This window comes from Drosophila ficusphila, unplaced genomic scaffold (assembly GCF_018152265.1).
Source record: "Drosophila ficusphila isolate 14025-0441.05 unplaced genomic scaffold, ASM1815226v1 contig_106, whole genome shotgun sequence".
Classification (NCBI taxonomy): domain Eukaryota; kingdom Metazoa; phylum Arthropoda; class Insecta; order Diptera; family Drosophilidae; genus Drosophila; species Drosophila ficusphila.
Window position 1 is genome coordinate 6321882 of NW_025063993.1, and position 19151 is coordinate 6341032.

Here is a 19151-nt window from a genome sequence, read left to right on the forward strand (position 1 = left end):
AAAGGGTTTATCTATGTATAAAATACCTTATAATTTCTATATTATTTATATAAACTAAACAATTAATATTAATTTGTTTCCGTGCAGTGTTTCCCCCACTCTGATTTCATTGTGTTCACATCTTAGTCATCATCGAGGTAAAAGCTTTCGCCTGTTGATTAATGCGACTTGTCATATAATATTCACCGATGGCGTGTGCTGTGAATTTCGAATAAGATGCATTGGCAAGAGCCATTATCCTTGCACTTCTTGCATTGCAATTTCCTGTCCTTAGCCAGCGATTTGCATGCTGATCTCATTAGCACAAAACAAGTTCATCTGCTGCTCCCGGAGAAGCGAATCGACTGCAAGTGCATCATTTGCATGCAAATGTCGTCGGTGGGCTACTTTCCAACCCCCTTCCCCTCCTCCACTCCTCACTCATTTCCCCCGTTGACCTCCGACCCCTTTGGTGGGTCGGATGGCTGTTCATTTTGCACTTTGGCCCGCCTTTGTTGTGGTTTCGTCCTGAAGGACAAAACTTGGCTTTTCTGCGGGGCAAACGGGGCTGCGTAGGCGACTGGGCTCATAAAGCAGAGTCGCAGTTGCAACTGCCGTTGACACTTTAGCCAATATTCAGAGCACGCAAAAAAAATTCACCGGACTGGGGGATAGAGAGTGGCCCGAGGAAATGGCCTTTATGAAAACTTTCTTTTTGCAGCTTGCAAAACTTCTTGTTTGGCAATTGTCGGCCCTGTCGTTGCCGTTGTCGTTGTCGGTTTTTATTGCCCAGCAAACGTGGTCTTTACCCACTCATTATGAACAGTTTAGTTGGCCTTTTAGTGTGGCTCCCAAATGGCAAATGAATGTGCACAATGCTTGAGTTCCCTCACATACTTTTAAGGCTAGCAAATTTAATTGAATAACAGCCAACCAGTTCTGATTTTATTGCCAAAGAGAACAAACTCTGCACAAACTATTGGCAGAAAGCAATCCGCTTACAAAAAGCTCTTCAAGAAATTACGTATACGCACCGACTACCGAACAATTCAACGCTTTTGCCAAACATTTTCTACCGCTGCCACTTAAAGACCAAATAAATAATGCCAAAGGTAGTTGAAGCATCCACAAGTACCGAAAGCCATTAAAGAATTTCGCTCCAACGCGTTTTCCAAGTACAATTAAGGATTTCAACGAACGCCAAAAGCCATACGCCAAAATATATTGTGGTCAGGAAACAATAAACAAGAAAAAAAAACAAGGAGCTAAAGGAAGAAGGTACAACCTTAACAGCTGTAAATAAGGCCAAGAGTGGGCCCAAGGCCAAGTGGCGGGGAAAATAAACAAAAATGTAATTTGCGCCACTTAGCAGGGAGCAATGGACAGTGCCATTAATAATTCCATTTTTTTGGGGGCATTACGGCGGTGGCACAGATAATAAGAAAATATGACTTTGTTCTGGGCTCCACTTTTGACCCAAAAAATAAAAGGAAAACAAAGCCAAATCAAAAATGAAAAAAACAACGGAAAGTCGGCTTTATTGAAAAATTAAGCGCAGGTGGGAAAGCCAAAAATGTTTTAAAACTAATTTCAGGTAAAGAGGAAGTATTTTAATTTTATTGTTAATTCAATATTTTGACTTTGTTCCTCTTTTTTTAATACACAAATATTTTCCCCCTTTTTTAATTACCTCCCACAAAATTATTCAAATGTATTCATTAAATATGGCACTGTCATAAATCTCATTCGGTATTTTGGCTTGTTCAAAAGTAAATTGGACTGCTTTACATAATTTAATTCAACATGTTGTTTGATGTATAGTATATCTGCCCCTTTGTTTCCCAACATTGGCACTGAAATTCAATTAAGGTGACAAACTGTCCGAATTTATGACATGGGAAGCGTTAAGCCCCAAAGGACAAAAGGAGTTTGAGTGGGATTGAGACACACTTGGGTCGACCCTCATGCGCATATAGTATATCCTTTATGCATATTCATGGGCAACTTTGGCGTGGGTCGTGAATTATGAAATGTAATTGAACGAAATTGAATAATGACGGCGACCGGTGTCAGTTGACAAGAAAAGTGAAATTCCAATGAGCGATTTATGGGCCAATTTCAATTCAATTTTGACAGCAGCAAAATGTCAAAGCCAACCGAATGAATAATGCACAGACAAAGGAATCCTGTAGCTATATATAAAGCGATAGCGAGTTGAATGTCAGTCGAATTTAAACCCACTGTTTGTACCCAATGCATTGGTGGCTGCTCTTATTTCTGCCATTATCCTGCGAAGGATTCCAGGAGCGTGAGTTGCTGGCACTGGAGTTGGATTATGGAGTGCCTGAGCCGCGGCGCACTTCGCTGCTGCAAAGCAGCCTGGTTCTGCAATTCGCTCGGGACTACAAGCACATTCCCAGGATAACCTACTTCACGTGCCAGAAGCCCCATTCCCGTTCCCAGTCCAATATCCCCGAGCCAGAGCTTCGCGAAGCCTTCGAGGCGAAGAATTTTCAGCTGATTAAGAGCCTCTACGAGAGCGAGCTCTTTGTGCGGATTGTCCTGCTCGATGTCCTGGCGCAGGCGACTCCTTCGGGCGGACGGCCCAGCCGACCCGGCAGCGGCCCAACCGGCGGATTTAGCCAGGCGCCCAGCCAGGCGCAGAGCAATTCCGAGTGGCTGGAGAGCGTCCTGCGGATGGAAGCCCTCAGGCAAATTGCGGTCGTCGATCTGGCGTGCGGCGCCCTCAGTCGTCGATTTCTCGAGTTGGTAAGTTGAGTGGGAAAAGCGGAGGGGAAGTGGTGGGGTTTTTCCCCAAGCGACACTCGGAAAAAAGTCAAGTATATTACACTCCAGTTGAGTGAGAAAGGAATCAATAACCTGATATACTCATATAAGTTTATTCAAGACTCACAGCTGTGAAAGCAAACAAAATGTTTAATAAAACTTTAAAGGCTTTTTAAAATATTGAACTACATTTAATAAGTCCTAATTTAATCCTGTTATTCACATACAAATTTATCTTTAATTTACCTTTAATAAAAAAAAGATAAATGCGTAATATAAAAGAACCAATTAGCAGATTAAATTCCTTGGGCATAGGTATTTTAACGAATTTTTTTCGAGTGCTGGCCGCTCATCGCCTTGTCAAAGTCTAGTCTCCTTATTAAGTGCTCGAGTACAATCATTTCAAAGGCTTCCGCCAAGATGCTCTACAGCGAGAAGTTTCACTGGCTATTGATAGAGGACTTCGCCTGGCATGGAAGGACCCAGACTGGCGAAGGATCTGCGAAAGGGGATGAGGAGCCACCTGGACAGCAAATACAGACGACCGACGATGAAGACCTGCCCACCATCGAGAGCTTCTTGGGGGGCATGAACCTGTACATGAACACCGAACTGACATTGGCCAAGCGAATGTCCGAGGCAGCCCACTTCACTCTGTTCGATGTCTGGTAAGTGATTAGTGGTCCGGTCGTATTAAAATCAGCCCAACTTAATTGCACCCTCATTTAAAACACCCTGAAAATTTAACCTTAAATTGTATACTTATAATGAAAAGCTTGAGCTTTCAATTTAAGTTTATTTATATTAAACAGACAAGTACATTCAAATTAGTATACCTCAGGCCACTTTCATAGTTCTATTAAGGATTATTACATCATTTTGTGGCTTGTAAAAACTTAACAAAAATTATGGTTTTGTAGTTATTTAATAAGTGAAATTAAAGCAAGTGCTGAGTAGGGTACTTCATATTTGTTTACTTTATGTAATATCTTGTACGATCGCTTTTATTAGTGCATTATATTTAATAACTCATACTGATTCCTGAATTTCAAAGAACAAGCTACCATTCCATCATATCTAGACATCAATTCCATGGCAATTCGTTACTGCCTGGCCGCCATCAACACATCAGCCATAATTTCCCAACTGTCGACTTCCCTACTGCTAATTCCCACAACGACTTGCTGCCATTTTGGACCCTCTCTTAGGAACCCCGGACTTAACTACGGCGGACACGTCAATCTGACCGAAATTGGCAGCTTCACGCCGTCGGAGGGATTCCAGTTGCACACATGGTTTCGGACCACGTCCACAGTTCGTCGCAGGATGGATATGCAGCACGCCAGGGTGCGCTGCATGGTTGTGGTAAGATTAGGGGGGATTTCTATTGGGATTGCGTAGGGAGTGGAGGGACAGGAATATCCATCATCATTCTGACGGTCAGAAGTGCACTTGAAAGAAAATAAAGCGGTCCACAAAATAATATACCTATTATTAAAAAAAGAAATTAAAACTAAAATATTTAAAACCTTTCAGGTATGTTAACACAATTAAAGTAGGAAATCTAAGAGTGAAGTTTTGAGTGATAATTATGCAAGGTATCGGTAATTTTAAAAAATTTGACATGCACAAAAGTAAATAATCAAACGAAATGGAGAATGTAAGCTCACTTTACAAACGTTTAGGGTAATACCACTTTGAAATCGGGAGAAAAATGGCAAAGTTTGGGTCACCAGAATTTCAGTTTGTGGTCACCTTTTGGAGATAACTTAAAACAACAATCTTATACGATTATATGTTATCTAAATAATCCGGATAAACATTGCCCTTATTTCGCTTGTGTGTAATGAAATGATAATTTCTCCCAGTGATGGTTTGATATCCAACCACTCGGCAGGTGACCAACAAGAACATGACGGGCACCCTGATGTACTACCTCACGCACACGGTGTCCGGTCACATCGACACGATGAACCGCTTCAATTTCAATCTGCTGATGGCAGTGCGCGACATGTTCAACTGGACGTTCGTCCTCTCGAGAACCACTTCGTGGGGATATGTGAAGAATGGTCGGTTTGACGGGATGATCGGAGCCCTCATTCGCAATGAGACGGATATTGGAGGGGCACCGATATTCTATTGGCTGGAGCGGCACAAATGGATCGATGTGGCGGGTAGAAGTTGGTCCAGTCGTCCCTGCTTCATCTTTCGACATCCCAGGAGTACGCAAAAGGATCGCATCGTATTTCTTCAGCCGTTTACCAACGATGTCTGGGTCTTAATTGTGGGCTGTGGTGTTCTGACAGTTTTAATTCTCTGGTTCTTGACCACCATTGAGTGGAAATTGGTTCCACACGATGGCTCAGCTTTGATAAAACCCAAAGGAGGAGTACCACCACGCCATTACCAACAGCAGGAACAAGAGCAAGAGTCAGTGGAGACTACAGTGCGTCCGATTACTGCAGTTTCAGTGGTTCAGGTTAATGAGGAAAAGGTAGAGGAAAAAGTGGAAGAAAAAGAAGATCCAACTCCTATTGATGCTGAAAACCTTTGGCAACGCTGCTACCAAAAGTTGAATAAATACATCAAGGATCGAAAGGCAAAGGAAAAGAAAGCTCCAGAAAGAGTTGGTCTCTTCCTCGAATCCGTGTTGTTCTTCGTGGGAATTATTTGCCAACAGGGTCTGGGATTTTCCACAAGCTTCGTTTCGGGTCGCTGCATTGTGATTACCAGTTTGCTCTTCTCATTTTGCATATATCAATTCTATTCAGCCAGTATTGTGGGCACTCTCCTGATGGAGAAACCAAAAACCATAAAGACGCTAAGCGATTTGGTGGCCAGTTCGCTGAAGGTGGGCATGGAGGATATTCTTTACAACAGAGATTACTTTCTGGTAATTAAATTCAAAGAAAAGGTTAAAGTTTCCTATAATAAAATCTTCCAATATCTAAAGCACACTAAAGACCCCGTTTCCATGGAACTTTATGCCAAGAAGATTACAAGTGTTCCCACGACCAAAGAAAACGAAGCCGATGAGGATGAACCCGTGGATGCAAATGCTCCAACCGCAGATCCTGCCAAATCATATCGGGATATTGTCCACAGCCATGAAACGGGTGCTCATGCCAAGGAAAATTCAGTCAGTAATTGGTTGGATCCGGAAACAGGTTTACGCAGAGTTAAATATGAAAGTGAGTTGTTGGTAATACAAATTAAGAGACTTTTAGATATAAATATGTTTTAGGATTTGCCTTTCATGTGGACGTGGCTGCTGCTTACAAGATTATTGCCGAAACCTTTGACGAACAGGCCATTTGCGATCTCACCGAGGTCAGCATGTTTCCTCCACAAAAAACTGTGAGCATAATGCAGAAAAATTCGCCAATGAGGAAGGTAATCTCTTACGGGTGAGTTTACTTTAAAAATAAATTATAATTCATTTAAGAGTATTAATTAGTAATAAAAATATATACATTTCAGATTACGACGTGTTACTGAAACTGGCATCCTGACCTATCACTTTAATGTCTGGCACTCAAGAAAACCGCCTTGTGTGAAGAAAATTGAGACCTCGGACTTGCATGTGGGTTCTACGAGCTTTCGAACCTCTATATTTAAAACTTTCAAGCATTTAATTCCAGGTTGATATGGATACTGTGAGCTCTGCCCTGCTGATACTGATCTTCAGTTATGTCATCACCCTCATGATCCTGGGCACCGAGATTCTATACTCCAAGTGGCAGTATCGCCTCGTCATCAGGATCAATTGAGTTGAAAGAGACTTGAATGTGATGCAATAAAATTCGAAAGCAGAGAGCTTAAACTCTGACACTTGAGCTCAACTGGAATTAATTGTCGAGGAGGAAGTTTTCAGTTCATTTTGAATGCGCGCTTTCCGATTCATTAGTTCGCCACAAAGGGGAAATTCGATTTTCACCCAGACGACCATGAATGTGTCAAAAGGTAAAAGTTTAATTAAATTAACTTGGTGCGCAGCAAATCGAAGGCGAAGAAGGGGTGTGATTGCATAATTAAATTGTGTAGTGGTGCGAACTTTTTTATTTGGCTATTTGAAAGTAATCCACTTAGTTTGGAAGACAGAGGGATTGATTTAATTCCTTAATGAAATGAATTAGAATTTATTGCAATCTCCGGGGAGCAGCTCAATCTTGAATTTTCGACAAGATGGTGAAATTGTTTCTTCGCCTTCTTCTCGAGTGGAAAATGCCTGGCAGCGGGTGGAGAAAGAGTGAGTCAATTTTAGCCACAAACGAACTACAAAATATCCATTAAGATAACAAGTTTTTCAGTAGTTGTAACACAGTTTTCCTTCCTTCTATTCCACTCATATTTTTTTCTAGCTTTTTTTTATCTTCTGCCTTTTACCGGGAGGCTTCTTGTCAGCGCTCACACAGAAACACAAAAGTTCTCGTCCTGGCCCTGTGTTATTTTGGCTCCTTGCCAAAGTGCCGCTCTTAGGCATTTCTTTTCCTTCTTTTGCCCGGCTCTGTGTTTGTTTGTTAAATGTAAAGGGACAAGGGACTTGTTCCTCCATCGGTTCTAGGCTGAAAAGCCACAGCAACAGCATCCAAGTCGAGGCAAATCAATTACAAGTCGTGAAAATCTGTAAAGCGCCACGGAACAAGCTGCCCCGAAAGTTGTCAACATTTTCATTTAATGTCCTTGCTCATTAGTAGTGGCCCAAAACAAAGACAAAAAACCCGAGAGCCAGTGAAACTGGCAAATGTTCGATGGGCGGGTGATGGAAAAACCGTGTGAGTTTTCTCGGTTTACTCGGTTTTTGCCGAGAACACGGCTGATTGAAAAAGTTTCGCAGACATATGGGTTTGCTTCGGTTCGGTTTGCTTTAGCCGGTTTCCGTTTAATCCGCACACACTTTAGCTATTTATCTACGCGCCATAAGATGCAATTTGGTTGCCACACTTCGTCGACTGTGACAATTAAATTGTTTTGGCTTTGTTTGAGCAGCAAATTGTGCAACAAAACTTTGGCGGTTGCCAAGAAAAATAAACACCAAAAGAAAGTGGCAGCGAACGACGAGTGGAGACCTGCAGGAGCCGTGGCATAATTAACAAAAGCGCTCAGCAGGGCGCGTAATTTTGCCCGCTTGCCAACGTACTCTTGCACCGAGAAAAAATGGGAGTAAAATTGAAGAACTCATTTCGAATTGTGTATTCAAACGAGTTTTTCCTAGTGAGGATAATTCAATATTAAAGGAATACTCAGATATGTTAATTGTAATTTAATGAGTAACCCCTTAGCTTAAATATAAAATTTGTGGCTTAAAGACAGCTTTCAATTGACCCACCTAAAAAAGTTTATTATTTTAATTATCTTTTGCCGTGTGGCAGGAAAATTATGCTCCATCTCCCTCGTTCGACTTGGGGCTTGGCCAGAACCCGAAAGTTTTCGCGCAAAGCCAAACTAAAGTAGTTTCCCCTAAGACGGCGCCGGGCGAGATTGGACAGCAGAAAGTGGTGGGGCTGGGCATATGCTTTGGGGCTTGTGTCAAAGTGTGAAAAACTTTATGCGTCTTAATTAAATTTTATATACAGCGCAGGGAAGGAATTATGCGCCAAAATATTGCAACAGCTCCCAAAGAAATCCCTCAACTCCTCCGCGAAGGCAACTTTTCAAAAGTGACAGCTGCATCGGCGGACTGAGGATTTTGGTGGAGCAGAAGGTCTGCCCGCTACTTGACTTTAAGCCAACCAATTAGTCCAAACTTAGGGGATAATTGAGTGCCTGATTATCAAGCTCACTCTGCCCTTTTTATGTCCGCTTTGTGGGATAATTTTTACTTCAAGGTAAGAAGGTAAGAAAACGGCGATTAAGGTGAAAACATTTAAAAAGAGGAATCTCAAGTTGCTTGGATTTTAGTTTTATATAAACTTTATTAAAGCTATATTTATCATTTTAAATTACTTGTAGAAAATTGTAAGTCTGCAGAATAAATTCATACAAATATTCAATTATTATTTATTAAAAGTATAAGTGCAGAATATTTCTCTGTCGTGTATTTGCACAATTATTTGGACACGATTTTCTTTCATGCATGAAATTCAATTATCTCTTCTTGTCTTTCATATTCAATATTTACCTCTGCTAATTAACTTTCTTCGTGTGCCAAATGAACTAAACAAATTTGGACAGAATTCGAGGTATTTCTGGATTCTCATTATCATTCCGAGCATATACGACAGAATGTGTGTGACACACATTTCAGGAGAATACTGAGGAATCCGGGTGGGGAAAAGCCAGACACGTGGCCAATTTCGAGTGTCACAGAACGGATTTTTTTGTCTGGCTCGAGAGCTGGAATTGCTCAAGAGGGATTTGGTTTCATAGGAAAGTCTGAGCCTTATTATTATTTCCAACCTAACAGGTAATAGCCTGAACAGTACAAAAAAATGTATCAAGGTTTTAGCATTATAAAACAAGTTTACAAGAATTCTAAACAAATTGATTTTAAACTGACTTCCAATTTTCAAAGGTATCACTTTAAATAAACCTTGTGGAAACCTTGCGTTCCCATCTAAAAACTAAACAATTAATTAAGTTCAATTACTGTTGAGGTTCATAAAAGATACATTATCGCAGGACGTAAATGGTCATAATTGAGGTAAATTCATGGCTCATGTGTAATTTAATGTTTCTGCAATTGTTTTTGTCCGACTGCCTTCTGTTGTAACTAATTCCCAAACAAGTTGTAAACTTTAATGGCATTCTGTAGCCTCACTTTTTTGTCGTTTTCGATTTGTTCAGTTTTTGTGCCCTCATAATAGTTGACAACTGTAATTTATGATTACTTTTTGCTGTGCTGGCGGTTTGGCCAGTTGCCAAACTATTTTTTCAACAATATTTTTTCCAAATGCTATTTTTTATCAGCCCTGCAGGTCAATGCAAAAGGTGAAAAGTTAGTCATGGCATTGCAACTAATGAACAAATGCATTAGATGCAAAAATAATTCAAACGATAATAAACATTGTCTCGTAAAAGCTTTTATATACTATTAAAATAATAGTAAAACACTTTTGTAAATTGCAAACTTTGGGACAGAAGTCAGACACAGATAAAGTAAAATAGACATTGAAGGACATCATTAATACGCATTATTTACATTTCACAAAAGTTCCAAATCGATCAATTGTCGTTTATTCGCTTTCAAGTTGGCTCCTCTTATCTGCGAAAGTTTCTCCGTCTGTGGAGAATTTTCTTTTTATTTTCCCTTATTTTCTTCTTGCACAATTCAGTCTAGCCGATGCTACCGGAAGTTGCCAAGCAGCAGCAGCAGTGGCAAGCCGGAAAGAAAAGAATCGCAGAGAAAATCGAAAGTTTTGATTTATAATCGGACAAGTTTAGAGCTGCCTTCAATTCAGTGCTGTTGCATTTCTCGAGTTTCCCCCTTCTCATCCGATGACTTGGAAGCGGATTTGTCATGGCTCAGGAATGGAAATGAAAAACTTTTTGCCGTCCGGGTGCATTTAATTTATTTACAATATCCGGTCGCTATTTGTGCGTTTGTCAGGTTCAGGTGCTGAATGGGCGTTTCATTTAAATGGGCGAACAATGGCCTGTCTTAGGGCCAATAAATTTCAATTAAAATGTCAACAATTTGCGGAGCGGCGACAAGATCTCTCTCTTCCACAGTCTTTCCCGTCTGCACATTTTGTCAGCCATATATTTATATACATAAAGTATATCGGCTGGGGAGGATTTATCGCTGCCATTTGCTTATTGACAGCTGGGGAAAGTGAGCGTGACATGATGGAAAGTAATCTAATGGAGAGGATAGACCAGCTGACTCAGGTAATTCATCATAAATATGCTGAGCAGAAACACAGCCCAGATACTCGCTTTTTACACCTGTGGCTGTCGTCGCTGGAAGTCATCAATCTTCTGAAAGGGAAGTTGACTTCCCTTTTCGCTATGCCCCTTTTTATTTTTCAGGGGGTGGGTGGAATTTAAATAAATTGTCAGGAAATAGAAGACGCAGTCGTTGGGTTGTAAACTAAAATGCTTAATGTTTAAGAAACTGAATATTCAAACCATTAAATAGGCTTTTGGCTTTAAGCCTTCAACATTTTAAAGAGCATGTGTGGTGGTTATTTTATGTTTTAATGCTATTTTTGTACTTATGAGGTAATTTTTTCCTAATTGTATTTCTTGCACTGTAATTCACATTATTTTAGAAAGGTTATTCTTTCATAACCTTACCAAAGGAGTTTTTCTAGCTTCCTTAAACTGCTGTACTTTCCCTTTTTTCTGGAACTTGTACATTTCAACCAGCCGATGGCGAAACATTTTAGGGCTTGAGAAAAAAAGAAAACTGTGTGTTTCGCCGGCCTTTGCGCATAAAATAACTTGCAAAAGGGAGCTGTCACTCTGACGAAGGAGCACTTTTGATAAGCCCCACAAAGGCAGAAAGGGGTTAAGAGGGAGCAACGGCCAGTGGAAAAAAAGTGGAATGGAAATACAAATAGCGAGTCCGAAATGTTCGAAATTGAAAAGCGTTTCGGGGAGGCAGCTGAAGTGGTTAGTTTGCGTCCTCCGCTTGATGAGTGCGTCCACTTGATTGCCGCTTACCAACTCCCCTTTCCATTGCCATTGCCACTGCCATTGGATTCCCCCAAATCCTAATCTCCACCCAACTTGAAACGAGACCTAATGACACAAAGCGCACTAATTCAGGCAGCCATTGTACTCCTCCCTCCACTCTCGATCGGGATCTCCATTTCCCACCCGCCGGCGACAAGCGAATTATTGTAATCCACTTGAATTTCATTGGGAGCCAAAAAAAATCTGTGAATCTGGTGCACAAAATGCTCTGAGTGCAATTATCGGGGATTTCCTGGTTTGTTGAATGACTCGGAATCTTGTAAATCGTTGAGGAGACAGAAAATGCAATTGTAACAATTGAACAGAGAACCAATAAAGAATCTTCTAGGAGATAAAAAGTCACCAGTTTACATCATTCACTAAAAAAAATTTCTTAAATATTCAAATGCTTAAATGTTAACTAAAGCCAATCCACTTTAACTTGCATTTTAATTTAAGCTTTTAAGTCTAACGAACAACCATCAAATGTTTAAATAGACATAGAAGTGTTTCTATGATAAATAAAAACTTTTAAAATACAACATAGACTAGTGTACAAACAAATCTTTGCCAACTTAACTCCAAGTGTCCGAAAGTAAGGCACGAAAATGCCATTTCATAAATGTGCAATAAAAAGGTTTGTGCTTACATTAAGATATAGAATATTCAAATGAAACGAAAGTCTGGCCAACAACTTTTGGCAACTTCAAATGCGGCTCGTGGGCATTCGGGAGATACAAACAGCACCAGATACAAGATACAAAATACAAGATAGAAGCTTAGCACTCAAGTTGAATGTAGAACTTAAGCTGACGACTTGACCACCAATGGGAATACGAAATTCGAAATGAAAAACAAAAGCTGCAAATCCGTAATGATAATTCCACGATTATGCTGTGCTTATGGCAAAGTTTTTGTGTTCTCTCATTGGAGATGTGGATGGGGAAAAAGCAGGGGAAAGGGGAAGGGGAAGGGGAAGAGGAAGGGAGGGGAGGAGTTCAGGGCAGCAGAGCAAATATTGTTCAAGGGACAATATTTATCTTTTGCCTACGCTTAACACGTATACGCCCCCATGGTAATTGCTGCATAATAAACAAGACTGAATCTCTGGCGCCACTGCCACTCGTCTTCCCTTTGTTATTTGCATTGTCATTTGTGGAACAAAAGCCTTCTGTACTCCTGCCTATGGGTTTAACTAATAAATACAGCAGCAGCCCAACGGAAATTGGCACTGGGGAATATCCATTGTCACTGGCCGGGCAAATGGGCATGTTAAGTCAATAATAAACCAAAAATAGGAATGTAGTTCTGATAGCAGATAAAGTGCATGTTAAGATAGATTCTGGGACCATATTGGGAGTAATGTTTTCTGATGTTCAGTCATTACTTGCCATTTAATGCATATTACTATTTGGAAGACCAGCATTGAACTTTTAAACAATATTTTATTTTCCAATGCCGCATAATCTATATCTTTAACTTAACTTTACTTTATATTAACTTTAACTTTATATTAAATTCTTCTCAAAAAAAAGATTGTTAAGCAGATATCACTTTAATTTTAACCCATCTCACTGAGGTTCCACGCGATTGCTAACATTTTTGCGCATTGATTTAGACGCTCTGACCTTTGGCGCAGTCTTTCAAAATTGCCCAAAATTACTCGCACGTAAAACAATAAATTTTCATAATATCCAGCGCACCCAGACGTGTGACACGCCCCCTCCCTTCCCCCTTCCGCTACCGCCCACTGCCACAAGGGATGGTTGCAGGCCACGTGTAAAGTGCAAAATTGCAGCATCAGCGAAATGGACCAAGTAGCAAAATCGTCAGTGGCAGACACACTAACTGCGCCGTAGGGTTAGGGTTCAGGATATATATACGGGTTATAGATTCAGACGGGGGCTGGGAAAATGGGCATGGCCAGCCAAAGATTACCGTTATTTGTATGCAAAGCAGCAGGCCAAAAAGCAGCAACACTGCAGCCCAGAAGAGTCGCCATCCGAAATGCCACTCAAAGTCCGCAGGAAAACAGCAGGGAAAACAGCAGGAGGATGAAAATTTCCCAGTTCTGGAACAGCAGCGAACACAACGAGAACGTGTTTCAATTTTTATGACATTTCAATGCAGTTGATGTCAGTGCTCAAAATGGCTTCAAAAATGGCCAATGGAAAGGGTTAAGACACCGAAAAAGGTCGTTACAATTTTGACAACTCAAATTTGGTACTGTGCTGAAAAACTGTATATACATTTATATTTTTCCCCAAATATATCTCACATTTTTTTGTAGACAGCTTGCAAGAGTTCAATTGAATTGTTAAAATGTTCGAAAAATAAAAACTTTACAAGTAGAAGGTAAAAGGATATTGCGCATACGCCATGTGGTTGCCGAAGTTCAGCCAGGAAAATACCTTTTATTTGCATTTCAAAGGCATGGCTAAAGGCTCACCTAGAACTCACTCATTATTTATGAATTGAACAACCCGAAGAGCAGAGTGAGAGTGAGAACCTCTATGTTTTATTTATGAGACTTCAGCAGGTTGCCCCTTTTCTATTTTCGGGTAGCTCCTTTTGTGTGTCCTGCCAAGAAAATTCGTTGGTTGTGCACATAATGTTGGGGCATTAAAAACAAAACCGTTCGTAATTAACCAAAAATTCCGTCAAGTGCAGTCACTAAAGAAATTAAGAAACAAAGAAAATGTTACAAAGGAAGATTAAATTGAAGTTATTTTCAGCTTACAAATTTAAAGATAAAGATAATAATTATTGCTCACAATTAATCATTACCTATTTTATTTAAAGATATAAATATAGCAGCTTACATTTATATCAAATTAAGGTTAAGTATAGATGTTTTTTATAAGTTTGCCCATTGAAACTTTATCTGATTAACATGTACTTTGCTTATTGTTAGTGAAACTAATGAAAGCTGTCCATTTTGGGTATAACTTATGACTTTCCCTGACCAAAACTTAATCGTCACACGCTCATTAAAAGCACATTAGACAATGGAGCAACAAATGTCGCTGATTTCACTTGGCCTATCAGTCATCGGGTTAATCATATGTGAGTAGCTGCTATTATTATTCATTTTCGGCCTACTTATGGCACCTGTCGCGATGCCGAAAACAAAACTCGCATGGCGCCTCATCAGGGGGGGGGAAACTTAAGTGAGGCCATAAATCCTTTCGGAGCCTCTCATCAGAGACAGACAGAAACTCTCGGCGGGAACGTGACTCCCATGTAGATATATAATACGAGTATAAGCAGCCATATAGAGCTGCTCTGGAGACTGCTGGCGTGATAAATTAACGCATTAAAGCCATAGCTGAGACCCCATACAGAGGCGGCTTTTAATAACACAAATTGCAATCGAATCCAGAAAATAAAGACGCACGAAAACGGAATGCGAAATGAGAACCCAGGGATGTTAACTCAATTTGCAGTGGGCGCTTATTCCGTTGGGGTGAACTTAAATTTAAAGCATGCATATTCAAGCCGAACTTCCAAATAAATATCAACAATTTCGGGAGTAGAGTACGACACTTCCAAGAGATAAACAAGAACCAAAGTTTGTCACAACCACAAATAGAAGCAGCAACTAAACAGGAGTTGGCATATCTCAACTACAAAACAAAAAACAAAAGGTGCGGGCAAATGCAAATGCTCAGAACAAAATTCTAGCAAGACATCCACATAAATAATAATTTTTAAAGAATACATTGCGAAGATAAATAAGAACATTCAGAACTTTGCAATATTTGCGAGTGTGGGAAATATTCTTTTTAATCTGAAACTCAAAGCAAGGGAAATATTTTTTGCTGAATGTAAAACCCTTGCTGCAGGACAACTACAAATAGTTGGCTCGATCAAACAGCATTTACCGAAGCGCACCTGTGTGCAATGAAATCGAAATCAAAGCACATCCATCCTGCAAAATGGACAAACAATGAAATAGTTGTCCAATGTAAATAGCAACCGAAGCTCCCGAAATATATCAATAGCCCGACTAAGCAAAGTTTAACTACCCTTTCGAAGGGGGGAGGAACCTTTAACTACTGCAACTTGATGAAGATCGGGTGAGAGGAAAAATCCACAGGACTTTAAAAGGGAAAGGAGAAAGCAAAGAGCCCGCAGGAGAGCCCGTCTTCTGCCTGGTTTAGTGGAAAACTGATTGACGCCATGTCTTTTGATTTCCCTCGTGTGACAGCATTCACGCACTGGAGAAGAACGCTCGGCAGATGAGAAGATGAGGGGCGGGCTGAATCCTTTTACCAAGGACTCGGCCCATATGTGCGACACTCGATGTGGGCATCACTTGATGACCCGAAAGTGGGTCAATGGGAAGTAATTCAATCGGAGGCAGCAAAGGACACACAATCCTACGATTTGTATCGTTTATTGGGCAAAGCTATCTGATTTTACCAAATGCATAGTTAAGTAGTGCCGAAGTTGTTTACATTAATTTTGTATGTGATTTCAGTTGTATTATCTGCTTACTAAAAAGTAATTCATAATTAAGAAAAAGTTAACAGAAACTTTAAAATTAAATAAGCCTTTTCTAACCTCTATTAGATTCTGTATTTTTTAAAAGAAAATCACATAACAAGAATTATTGATATTGTCCGTCAATAAATCCCTGTAAATGTCAAATAAAATCTACAAACTATTGTGTAAACAAAAACATATGTACAACATCCAACATAAATTGAACGAAATCAATAGTGTTTATTTAAAGGCAACCATTTGTAGGCCAGGCTAAGCTCAATCTGATTGGAAGGCTAAACTAATAAACTGATGCAATTTTCAGTATACATGATACCTATGTAGATACAACTTGTTGCTGTAAACAACGATTTTCCATCGCTCAATTGCAATCGATGCGATACAAATTCAATAAATTAGGCTTCAATTTGCAGAAACTGCTGCCAAGGGCATCCTTATGTATTCATTTATCCCTCTTCGTATTGCAAATATTTGCCAAAAACCGAAATGATTCCAATTTGTAAAATGACAAAGCCCAAAGGGATTTGCGCCGGAAAAGCGAAAGGAAAAGCGAAGTCATCTTCAGGATATTAACACTCTCTCTTCCTCCGCAAACATCCTGCAATTTCTCACTCCCTAAATGGATAATGTTAAGTTCCGTCTAATTGCATTTGCATATTTTGATAATATTCCGAAGGGGAAATGAAAGTGGCAAATGCATTCTCCATCCGAAAAACTCCGCTTAATGCGGATGAAATCGTGGAATTCACTGAGAAGCAGAGCGGCGGGGAAAAGGAATTTCCTAAGCTGCAAACGGAAATTTAATTGCATCGGGTGAAGAAATCCCGTTTAATTACGGTGATTAACTGGAATAATTTATTAGTTTTTGCTTAATTTGTGACATGTGCAAACAATTAGTGATTAAATCGAATGGACGAAAGGAAGCAATAATAACTTTGACTAATTAGCTGTGTGGTGGGCTTAATTCGAGGCGAATAAATGACAAAAATATGCACGTAGCTAGGGAAAATTACGGATGCAATATATTTCTCTTGGAGTTTTATACTTTTTTGTTACAAATAAAAAACCATTTTGAATTTTGAACCTGTTTAACTTTGTAACCTATTTACTTTTCTTTATTTAAATGAATTTCAAATAAAAGTTTCGAAAATTAGTGATTTACATTTTAAAAAGACCTTATGAAAATTTATTAAATTTGTTTTAAATAATTTGGTTAAGCGGCCTAATGTATGTTATATGTAATTTACACAACATTTTATGCGTTTTATACACATTACATACACTGTTAACTGCGATAATTATGTAAACACGTCTGTTATAGTGCTGACACATTTGTCTTCATGTAAATAACTTAAAATAATCTCACAAAATGTTAGTAAATATATAAACAACCATTCTTTTACTTAAACTTTAACTTTTATTTGATAAATCTCTCTAACTTTTAAATAGGACAAAAAAAGGATATCAAAATAGCTAGAAAACAGAACATTTAAAAATTACCCTAACGCATTATCTGCTTATGTTATATGCTGGCGTTTAACAACACTAAACCAAATAATCATACATTTTTGCTTAGAAAACAGCAACTGTTTGTAAAACAGCATAATTTATTTATTAAATATATTGAAAACTATTATAAAATGGCAGCAAAAGTAGCGAGCGGTACGAACAAGGTGTTCCAGAATGTAAGTATTGGTGAATCATCAACGGACAGCTGATGGGGATAAAAAGTAACCTCACTTTGTGGGTGAACCGGTGGTCACCTAAAAAAAATGTACTCTAATAGAAGGCACTTAAAAATCTTACACCCGACCCTTTAAATTGGATATGACCATTATGTCTTGTGCCTTTATTGATCGGTTACAAAACGTACACAAAAGTGCAATAATCTTTATTGGTTCTAATTTTTAGCACGATGATGTGCACATCTCCTTCGAGGACCAGCAGCGCATCAACCGCTTTGCCAAGCACAATGCTCGCATGGATGAATTCAAGGCCGAGCTGGAAACGAAACGCAACGAGCTGAAATGCGTGGAGGAGGCGCTAGAGGAGATCGAGTTGTTTGACGAGGACGAAGACATACCGTTCATGGTGGGCGAGGTCTTCCTCTCGCACAAGCTGGAAAAAACCCAGGACCTGCTGAAGGAAACCAAGGATCAGGTGCTCAAGGAGATCGCGAGCGTTGAGGCCAAAGCCAAGGTTATTAAGGCCGAAATGGATGAGCTGAAGGCCCATTTGTACCAGCGTTTCGGTAGCAATATCTCCCTGGAGAGCGATGATTAATCAAAACACCCTCATAATTGTGCATTTAACTTTTAACAGAATAGAGTACACTTAATTTAAACTCGCCTAAACGAGCTGCTTGTCTTTAGAGCACTAAAAAGTAGATAATCAGAGCGATGATAAACAAAGTGACTACCATTCCGCCGACGAATATACGACGATCCTCGACCAGTCGTCGTTCTATAAGTTTCATGGTGTGATTTGAAAGGCCCAATGTGCTACCAATAGCCTGGATTCGTTTGTGGGCACCACCTAGTGTCATTCTTTGTGAGATTAGGCTTTCGAGGATGCCACTGCCCGAGGCTATCATATCGTCTACTCCTCGGTGGGCGTTTCCCAACTGGGTGTGATGTTGCAGTTCGTAATCCAATTGAAGACGCGTTTCCTCCGGTTGAGAACTATTTGCCGTAAATCTGTGATTAAGAAGTTGTTCCCGTTCCGAGATCTCCTGCATTCGCCGTTGCCTTCGTTCCCTGGCGGTTTGAAGAGATGTCTGCAGGTGTCTCAGGTCATATTTTAGTTGGTCTACTCTGAGCTTGGAACTTTGTCTTTGGGAAGGCGGCACTTTAAAGAGTAGCACATCTAATCGATCGCAGTTACTGAAAATATATTTTATAGTTAATGCTATTCTTTGCAACGTATGTGCTTATACCCACGAATTTGCTTGGGTAATCTTCACTTGTATCCCATTTTCCACGTCGAGGGATTCCTGGGGACCGAGTTTACTCAGCTGCTGGAAGTCCCGCTCAATTTCCTTCACCGCGTTATTGGTTTGGTGGTACAAACTTTCCATCTTGATTCCGCTATCGATTTTGTATTAGTTATTAACCGGTGTATTCGCCAATTAATTTTTAATACCCCTCGAAATTGGTTTGTTTAAAAAGCTGACGCGTAGCATTGGACAGAGTGTCATGTTACTCAACAGCGCTGATAACAGAGCAGCTGTCGGCAGATTTGGTATTTTCTATGGGACCATA

General features: G+C 39.9%; 3 protein-coding genes across 3 annotated transcripts; 2 read left to right on the forward strand and 1 right to left on the reverse strand.

Annotated features, from left to right (window-relative positions):
* The first annotated feature begins 2232 nt into the window (after positions 1-2232).
* Positions 2233-6536, forward strand: LOC108088939. The gene is made up of 8 exons (XM_017186962.1): positions 2233-2748; positions 3175-3434; positions 3975-4131; positions 4664-5659; positions 5720-5957; positions 6011-6173; positions 6247-6349; positions 6408-6536. Exons 1-8 carry the CDS (start codon positions 2233-2235, stop codon positions 6534-6536), a joined length of 2562 nt encoding a protein of 853 aa, XP_017042451.1.
* Positions 6537-17431: 10895 nt separating this feature from the next.
* LOC108089024 (probable prefoldin subunit 4) lies at positions 17432-18245 on the forward strand. The gene is made up of 2 exons (XM_017187109.2): positions 17432-17576; positions 17803-18245. The coding sequence occupies exons 1-2, from the start codon at positions 17532-17534 to the stop codon at positions 18172-18174; spliced, it is 417 nt and encodes a 138-aa protein (XP_017042598.1). The 5' UTR covers positions 17432-17531; the 3' UTR covers positions 18175-18245.
* LOC108089022 (probable Golgi SNAP receptor complex member 2) lies at positions 18189-19127 on the reverse strand. Its single transcript, XM_017187107.2, has 2 exons — positions 18831-19127; positions 18189-18773 (listed from the first exon to the last, which is right to left on the reverse strand). The coding sequence occupies exons 1-2, from the start codon at positions 18965-18967 to the stop codon at positions 18260-18262; spliced, it is 651 nt and encodes a 216-aa protein (XP_017042596.1). The 5' UTR covers positions 18968-19127; the 3' UTR covers positions 18189-18259.
* Between the last annotated feature and the right edge of the window lie 24 nt (positions 19128-19151).

Excerpts from the sequence above, each read along its gene's own strand:
- LOC108088939 (XM_017186962.1), top strand. The coding sequence starts at position 2,233 with ATGCATTGGTGGCTGCTCTTATTTCTGCCATTATCCTGCGAAGGATTC. Across the intron at positions 4,132-4,663 it reads GGGTGCGCTGCATGGTTGTG|GTGACCAACAAGAACATGAC; the intron begins GTAAGATTAGGG and ends ACCACTCGGCAG. Across the intron at positions 6,350-6,407 it reads TTGAGACCTCGGACTTGCAT|GTTGATATGGATACTGTGAG; the intron begins GTGGGTTCTACG and ends ATTTAATTCCAG.
- LOC108089024 (XM_017187109.2), top strand. The coding sequence starts at position 17,532 with ATGGCAGCAAAAGTAGCGAGCGGTACGAACAAGGTGTTCCAGAAT. Across the intron at positions 17,577-17,802 it reads CGAACAAGGTGTTCCAGAAT|CACGATGATGTGCACATCTC; the intron begins GTAAGTATTGGT and ends TCTAATTTTTAG.
- LOC108089022 (XM_017187107.2), bottom strand. The coding sequence starts at position 18,967 with ATGGAAAGTTTGTACCACCAAACCAATAACGCGGTGAAGGAAATTGAG. Across the intron at positions 18,774-18,830 it reads AAGATTACCCAAGCAAATTC|TAACTGCGATCGATTAGATG; the intron begins GTGGGTATAAGC and ends ATATATTTTCAG.